We start from the raw sequence: 9,110 nt of genomic DNA on the forward strand, positions 1-9,110 counted from the left end.
GCCCAAGCCTTTTGGGGGCCCTAAGCAGAATTTGATTTGGAGCCCCCCTCCCACCACCATGGAGTCACCTGTGCTTGACATTTAATGACACAAATGTCACACTATTGTCTTGAATTATTCATTAATTCATGATACTTGTTTAATGTCTTTAATATGTAAAAAAAAAAGGGCAAGGGGCCCCAAGCGGCCGCTTAGTTCGCTTATGCCTTGGGCCGGCTCTGCCGTTGATGGAGGAGGCAAACAGGGAGAGTGATAGAAACCAAGTAAAACAAGAGTAAATGGAAGGAAAATCACACGATTGAGAGTGCTAGTCTTGTGTCTGTTACCTCACTGGGTATGTTTCCTCTTACCAACAAGTCTCAAGTCTACTAAATCTGCCTAATTTTACTTTAATATTATTGTTTAATCCCTCTTTTCTTAGCACTGAGATCAGGGCTTCTGTTGCTTTGGATTGTAGTCAGTTTTTTAGTGGTGGCCCCATTGCTGATGCTGTCTTTGCGACAGTGGCGCCAACACATGGAGAGGCTTTGAAAAAGGCTACAGTAAACTATCAACAGGCACAATCAACAAAGGAGTAATTTACCAGTTACTCTATTTAACAAATGTGGCTGCATGGAGCAGGAAACATGAAGCCTTTCTTCCCATTTCTGTGAGTGCACTAGGAACAGACAGCAGATATACTGCAAAATGAGCCCTGTGACACCGTACGAAAGACGATGGACGTTTGCCCAGAAAGCGTTATAAATAAATGTATACAGATTCCTCAGCCGACTTCATCAAACCCGACATGGAATCAAAGCTCATTGAGCACAAAGTGTGCATCGCTAACACTGTCCTGTCTCATCCAAACCTCTGTGGAGATACTACCCTACCGAACAACAACCTGGTGTTTTTTTTTTTTACTTTAATATCGTGCGACTAGTATTTTCAAAAAAGAAATCATTATCATCCTACAATGACAGCACTATGCTTATCAAAGTCAGTAATTCACAGTCACACCGAAGCATTACATGACACCACAAAGGAACACTGAGTCTTAGAAATTTTTATTTCCCCAAATTCACAAACAAGAAAATTGCCTTTCCACACATGAAGGTAAGGCCAAGTTATTAATAAGAGTTCCGGGCCGGGTGAATCCACAGATGTTTTGGTCGTCTCATTAGCCCGTTCAATTTACAATTCCTCACATGTCGTGTGACTCACAATGAGAACAGACAGTCCAAGCATGAAATGTAGAGCTGCTCCCTTTCAGACCTCATTTATGAACTCCTTCTAATAGTTTCTCTCTTCATTTGCTCGCTTCTCTCTCAGAATAAGGACGTCTCGCAACCGCGTTCCTGCGGTGTGAATCTGCTTCTGCGTGTTTTCAGACAAACAGACTGTATTCACGCCTAAATGTGTTAATAAGCCCTCTCATTATTTAGTTATGGAATAAACACAGCAGTCTGGTTTCTACTGAAATAGCACAAAAAAAATAAAAATGCAGCTCTGTCAGTCCAACGGGCTTTCCATGCAGACAGGATTTACCATGTCGCATTTCTTATTCATTCACACTGGCCTTATTATTTTTGCAACAGCTAGAGGCAACAACAGCAATTTGGAGATCAACAATTCCCACCGTATTGTCCATGTCCATTTTTGACAAAGGTCAGAATTATCAACAGTGCAGGTTCAAATACAAATAATGACACACTTTAGATATGAGGACTTCTGAGCAGGGCCGTGGAAAGTTGGGTGATGGATCGTAGTCCACAAAACATTTCTGGAGCTTTCAAAGCAAAACAGCATTGCAGCATTCTCAAAAACAACTGAAGGAAATGGGGACTTGTTTTTAAATGTAACAAGAAAAAAAAACATACAACTAGTCCGGCATAACACAAGTCTCAGGCCCCGAGATCCCAAACTAATTTGAAAAGATGTTATTTACACCTTTTTTTTTACGCCGAAATCTGAATGCAACTGCTAAGCTAAAATTGTTAGAGCCCGTCTGACGCGGGTGCACGAGCTGGACCGTGCATTGAGGGTAGAAATAACAACCTTTTTAAATCAATTTGGGATTTTGGGGCTTCTGGAGACTTGGATTACACTGATGGAGCTGTATGGAATAATTAAAGACTCTCTTTTTCTTTTCTTTTTCCTTTTTTATCTTTGAAAACAAGTCCTCATCTGCTTTAGTTGTTTAGCAGAATGCTGTCCAGAAATATTTTGTGGACTACACAACTTCACCCGACTTTCCATTGGCATGCGGGCACGTAGAAAATGAAGGCGTCAGATCACACGTCAGTGTGTTGCGAGGGCAAATTTGGGTTAAATTTCGCCTTATTTGCCCGTCTGAAATATTTTAGTGTCAGGATGATCCGAATACATGTGGCTTGGTAAAAACGGATTACTTGGGTGTGAAAGAATCTAGCTCTTAAAGGGGCGGGCCAGTGGCGATAGATACAGGAAATTACTCTTTAGTGACTCATCTTGTTTGTGAACTGTCTTTGACCATCAGCTACCTAACTAGCGCCACTAGCGACATCAGACACAGTTAGCAACTAGCCATTAAACATCCTTCAGCTAAATAGCCAGATTTTTCCCTCAGGAGCCGGTGGAGACCACAACACAGCTAAAAGGAGAGTCGACAATATTAGACCTGCGACCATCAGTGGGAAACAAACACCGTTCCTAATGAATGCTAACGTTGCCGCGCAACTGCTGGATGTGTTATTGGCTCACACGTCCTCCATATGAAATTAAAAAAGTCACAGGTCACTTGTGTTTGCTTGTTTCTGCTGCCCCCAAGTGGGCAAAAAATATATTATTACAGGTTTAATTCAAACAACTAATTCATGGCTCCTATTTTCCCCATAATCAGTACAGATAGTTAAATATTTCCTTCCACTGAGTATTATCGGTAGATAATACACCTTTAAAGATAAAGCGCTACTTTTTCATTATCCCCTATAAAAATCCAGCGGAGAAAAAATGAATCATATGTATTTAATTTGAAATTTACTCAGTTTCAAAAGAGTGAAACTCTTTCAGAAGCTCTGAAAAATACCATGTGTACGTTTTTAACTCCAGCGTGTAATCTCCGCCAGGTTGTTTGAATCCCAGATTTCCATAAGACGAGACAGAGGACACGACCTCAGGGTCCCTTGGTGGCAGTGACAACGCTGCTTTTGACCAAATGAAAACAGAGGATCACATGATTATGGCAGAAATGCGTATTACATGATCAGCAGCCTATGCCAAAAGCAGCAGGCAAAAGACATCATACATTTCTTTAAAGGTCATTCAGAAAAAGAACTTAAAGTAAAGCCTGTGCTGTGTGCAGTAAACTAAAATTACATTCAATTACAATGTGCAACAATAACAACAAGCAGTGGCCTGACTAAGCTACGTCCTGGGAATCCCTGTTGTGGAAAATGACAGCATTGTTCTGCAGGTCACATACACAGTGCGTCTGTCGGAGACAGAAAGAAAAATGAGTACGATAATCGCTCAAACATGCCCCTGATAATGGTGTTTATTATGACCGAGTGTGTAATAGAACAGTGACAGATATTTTAACGGGAGCTTACACTGATTCTTGCTTTCTCGGGATCCCTCTCCAGGAATGGATATGAAGGACCTGTAAAGCCACGGACATGTTATATTCAGCGCGTGTGAAATATTTCATAGACCTGTAGAGAAGGTAAGAGATGTGATTCTGCACAGATTTCATGTTGAATACTATAAGAAAGGAGAAGTTTCCTCACCGTGGCGTCTCCACAGCTGTCTCGCCATTATGGCCATGCCCACCAGGAGGATTAAGGAGGCACACAGGAGCAAAGACACCATGATGTGGCTGAAACACGGACACAAACACACAGTGGTGTGATCACAGAGGCCAGCTTCAGCAGCAGCGCCTGCTCATGCTGCATCTGTTCTTTCATAGTAACATGACAGCCGAGATGATGACAGATTGATAGTCCTGGGCAAGACTGATATGATCGTTATCTGCGCTTGACTGAGCTGAACTTGAGTGAACTCCCTCATGATGCCAGAGATAAGCCTCCATAATGGTTAATAGTGTGAAAGGCATCACCTCGAACATGGGGGTGTGGTAAAGGATTGGCACTTTGAAATTTTATGTGTAAATTTAGATTCAAATATGGTCGATGTGTCCCTGGAGGAGTCCTATCCATGGGCGTATAATGAGAACTGGATACAGCTTCAGACGTCATTCCTCTGAAAAGCTGCTCGGTGGCACTTGAAGCCTGTCACTACCTGATGAGGGTGGCATCCTCACACACACACACACACACACACACACACACACACACACATAGAACTTTAGTATAAGAAGAAGTTTGTTAAGTTAGTTTATGATTATGGTGATTATTTCTGACGGTGGGGCATGGGCGCCTGTTGTAGCATCCTTTTCAATTCTGTTCTATTCAAAGGGGCTTTATTGACATGGACATTAAAGGTGCAGTACGTAAGAAGTGACAAACCTGTTGAATTCATACTCCCAACAAAGGGCAGCAGCATACAACCAGAGTAACTGCTAACTGCTGCTGCTAACCGTTGCTTGTCATAGCTCAGTTAGCTTCGCAAGCAAACCAGGATACCGCAGGGGTGTCGGTGTTTTACAAGCACAGAGGCTAGCTGGCCAAGGGCTAGCCGGTTAGCATGCTAACTTCGGTTATCGTCTCAGCAACAACATTAAGTCCAAACTGTCATTTCTTCACAGTCTGTTGATATTTTTTTTTTAAAGAGCAATCGACAAAGCATAGAATTACAAATTTTCCAGAACACATTTGCAAGTAAAATGCTTTGCTACATCAGGCAATTGCACATCGTAAATGATCATTAGCACTGAAAATTCAGTTAAGTTAATGGTTATCATCAACGAATCTAACAAAGTTTCCAGTTTTACTGCAGTTTTGTAGGTGGTACGTCCTTGTGGTGTTGCCATACCGAGCTGTCCGAGATTGCTGACAAGCTCACGTCCGGCAGCTACTCAAAACAGGTAGTGAAAGTTTGACTTCCTGGTCACAAAAGAGATCTTCCACACTGCGGGGCCCCTGGATTGTGCGCACTGGAAGCTTCTGCCAAGCTAACTTCCTCACTTGATCGGGGAGAAAATCATTTATCTTGAGGCTCATCCAGACCTCCCAAATGTTGTAGGACCGGATGGAACAAATTGCGACAGTGAAACGAAACATTTCACGGTGAGATGTGATGCTGAAAAAAATGATCTACCGTTTTACAGCCACTTCTATCAAAGTATAAGCTTATGGGAGAAAGTCTTTTTGGACTCCTGTGCAAAATGTGAGGTTGTAATTACATGGCTGAGTCACTGTGTAGTATTAGCTTCAAAGCCTGGTGCTCTCTTGCTGAGGGCTTGGTTTCATTTGAAAGCAGTCTCCGTAAGGTGCGCATGATGCAACTATCACTGTTAGCTTTTTAAGATCAGATTAACATAAACGTCAGTTTAAAGCACGCTAATGACAAAGTGCCCCACATTTACCTGTGACTGTTCCAGGACTGCTGGCTGATGGATTTGGGTGGATGTAGCCGTGCATCAGACTGACTCGGTGTAAGTGTCAAAGACACTGCTGCTGAAGATAAAGATGTTACACACAGAGCTGTGAAATGATGTACTGCTATAAGCAAAAGAGTGTTTGCGACTCGTGATAATCGATACCTTGTACAGCTGGAGACCTCAGAGCCCTGCCGTCTGTCACAAGCACATATTGATCTTTAAAGCTGCAATTCTCTTTTCATCGGCCGAAAAACTGATGTGGGGAAAAGGCCACAAAGTCGACAAAACTGTGCCTGTTTTTATAACCACAAATGCCTGATTTTAATGGTCTTCGATACCATTCAGGAGTCCAACTCCCCACAGTGCACTGATTGGTCTGCTCGGATCACCAGATTTCCAATTTTCCGGACTGAAGTCTCATCAAAAACCTTCCAGTATGATGAAAAAACAAGTTTGGTCTCGTTTTCCAGGTCACCAGAAACACGCACCCTAACCCTAAGTCTATGCACATGCACATAGATGAGGTTGAATGCACAGATTACTGGAAAACGATATGCACTCAGAGCACGGGTTGAGGCGGTCACGGAGCTTGCTGAAGCATGCACTACTACATCCTGGAAAATCATTCCAGCCCGGGCAGTTTTTAGGGTGTCCCCCCTCTTTTACAGAGCCTACCGTGTTGCCACACCAGGTTTCTACAGCGGCCCATAATGGAAAGATCGAACACTGGCTTTGGAGTGTCAAAAGTCTCAATAATAATAATAAAAATAACCATAAGTTATCATTCCACCAATGTCCATAATGCATTATAAACATTAGTATAATGTATGTTAGTGTATGTTGAGGAGAAAAAGGTGTAATTTGCTATTTTTGCAGCAACTTTTTGCAGTTGTTATAAAGCATCATAAATACCACTGACTCTTTATAACTCTGATTATACAGCGCTATGGGTGCGTTTTAAAGCGGCACTTGGTAGTTTTGGAGGAGAGATTCGAACTACTTTAATGTTTTTTAATACAATATCAATGAGTTAATAATACAAACTCAGAAAGAGTTGATTTTTCCCGTTACAGAATAAACGAGCTGTTCTCCGAGGAAAATAAGGTCCACAGAACACTGTTAGAGCGGTGGCAGGGTCCGTCACATGTAAACAAAGCTAAGCAGAATGAGACTGTGTTGTCCTTTAAGGTCACTTTGGTTATTCAGTTGTGACAATGGAGAGTGTTTGTTCATTTAGTTTGTTTAGGCAGAAAAAAAAGTCTGTCAATGAAGATTTTTCTCCACTGACTCAAATGTCTTCCCCACAACTACAAAACTCAACACATTATAAGTATGTTTATGATTAGTTATAATGCGTCTTCACATGCAGTGTTACCAAATCTTGTTAATGCAGCTTTGAGCGATACATTAATGAATGAATGGCTCGATGAGTACGATTGTCTAGATCCCCACTGAATGCAAAGACGGAAAACATTGTAATATCAGTTTTCAGGTAATGGGAGAGGTAACCTACTGGTCGTGGGTCGAGGTGTGACCACCAAGCTCACTGCTATCCTCTGTTGTCCTGCGTAACACCAGTACCAGCCGCTGTCTCTCAGCTGCAGCTTCTTTAAGGTTATCGTGAAAGTCCTAGTTCTGTCATCACTGATGGCCACTGAAGTGTCTTCGTAGCTCCCTTCAGAACCCGTCAGCAGGCAGCTTGAGTTTCCACTTCGACACCACTTCTTCTCGCTTTCTCTGTTGACAGGCAGTCACAGGGGAGTCAGTGAGGGCTGACTGTCCGTCAGAGTTTTGGCTCGAGTTGTAAATCTCGAAACAAACAACCGTGTTTTCCTCGGGGCTGCCGCTCTATAAACGCTCGTTTCTATAAATGAGGGTTCAACGTGATCTGATGGCGGATACAAACTGACATAGCTGTAATAGGGTGAATGGGAAAATCAAATACCTGTATCTCTCACTGTAGAGGCATTCCACTGTGACACTGCTCCCTTCTTCCCCGCTCACCTGACTGCTCACCACTGACAGACCTGCAGGAGAGGAATCATTTGTGACGCGTGAAGATGTTTGTCCTTCGACCGTTTACCAGTTGAAAATCAGCCCATGACTCACCGTGAATGACCTTGATGTGAGTGTGAGTGACAACATCGGCTGACCACATTCCGCCTATCTCCACGCCACACATGTACCATCCGGAGTCCGCCTCCCTCAGGTTGTTCATGGTCACGCTGAACAAAAGCTGGTCCTTGTGATCAGAAATGCTCACTTTGTCCTCGGCAGGGTTGGCCGAACGGGGGCCGTCTGTCCGAGCCAGGCTGGTGCAGAACTCCCTCGTTTTCCCGAGACACCAGTATTTTACATGGCTGGCATACTGAGGCTCATAGTGACACGGGACTGTGAGGGATTGACCCTCCAGGACTGCATGCTCGCCCCCGGAGGTTGCCTCGCAGATGACGGCTGATGGAGAGTGAAGAAGACTTAATGTTGAGCACTGGCCTGACCTTTATGCATGCTGCAGTCAGAACAGTGGAAACAGCAAAGGGGACGAGGGGAGGGTGGCCTTGAGCAATACTTGTACCGCATTTAGGTTTCAGTTTCCTTTGTGGCAAAACACTTTTCCTACTTCAACTTCCCTCTCCATATCTTCTTATTCCAAAATAGGATTATTCCTCTAGAGTGGAGATTTGTGGGGACAAATATAACAGGCCTCTGGAGACTTGATAAAATAAACATCAAACATATTCTTGCCAAGGGGCAAACAAACCAGAAGCTTGGAAGAATTTGAAAGCAAAACACAAAAGCCTCCCGCTGAAAGCGGTCCGCCCATTTTCAACAGATGATTAATACAGAAAAGTAATAAAAGAGTGAAGAGAAGTGGAGTGTAAATAACATCTCACACTGTAGCACCGCTATTTAACAGGAGAATAAAGCGAGGGGGGTGCAGAGCAGACATTCATCAGCCAAAAGAACTCCATTTTTCATCAATTATCCAACAGCCTCTGCAACACATATCAAATAAATAACCTCAGTGTTCACAGTAATTACCTGGGATCCATGGTAACAGGCCGAGGGCGAGTAGGAAGAGCTTCGGCATGTTTCAGCGACAGTGTGAGGTTCACCAAGCAAATGTTCTCCCTTGTGTAAACACAGACTCCAGATTCCGCAAGGCCAGCTTCCCCTCGGTCACATGACCATAAGTTGGGTCCAGATGTTCCAGATGTTAACCACATAGATGCCGGTCAGGAATACGTCTGGCAAATATCGAACCATCTGTGACTATGACTGATCGTGAATAAGCCACTTCCGTCACTTAAAAAAGTGTCGTGGGTTTTTCTTTTCTTTTCTTTTTTTTCTCAGTCATGGTGCTAATTATTCACATTCTGCTGATGACTGAATGTTTTCGCCTATAAATTCTACGTATTGCCCCTTTAAATAAAAGAAAACGAGGTGAAAACCGAGCTTGATAAAATAAAATATTCCCATGGCAAGTCATGATAGTGACATAAAAAAGGTCACGATTGTGAGAAATAAAGTCGAAGTTCGGAGTAGAGAGCTTTCAGTTGAGCGTACAGACAGAAGTGTGGTGTCAGTCTTC

The 9,110-nt window shown here is 43.1% G+C and overlaps 1 protein-coding gene across 2 annotated transcripts; it reads right to left on the minus strand.

Annotated features, from left to right (window-relative positions):
* Window positions 1-1,029: 1,029 nt before the first annotated feature.
* Window positions 1,030-8,707, minus strand: pigr (polymeric immunoglobulin receptor). 2 transcript variants are annotated; one of them, XM_030404030.1, is made up of 8 exons: window positions 8,561-8,707; window positions 7,628-7,972; window positions 7,464-7,545; window positions 7,032-7,255; window positions 5,504-5,594; window positions 3,747-3,835; window positions 3,570-3,619; window positions 1,030-3,451 (listed from the first exon to the last, which is right to left on the minus strand). In XM_030404030.1, exons 1-8 carry the CDS (start codon window positions 8,607-8,609, stop codon window positions 3,380-3,382), a joined length of 1,002 nt encoding a protein of 333 aa, XP_030259890.1. In that variant the 5' UTR covers window positions 8,610-8,707; the 3' UTR covers window positions 1,030-3,379. The 2 variants fall into 2 exon arrangements, with proteins under 2 accessions (XP_030259890.1, XP_030259891.1); XM_030404031.1 differs by having other exon boundaries at window positions 3,198-3,451; window positions 5,504-5,591.
* Between the last annotated feature and the right edge of the window lie 403 nt (window positions 8,708-9,110).

Source organism: Sparus aurata, chromosome 21 (genome assembly GCF_900880675.1).
Source record: "Sparus aurata chromosome 21, fSpaAur1.1, whole genome shotgun sequence".
In the NCBI taxonomy this organism is placed as follows: domain Eukaryota; kingdom Metazoa; phylum Chordata; class Actinopteri; order Spariformes; family Sparidae; genus Sparus; species Sparus aurata.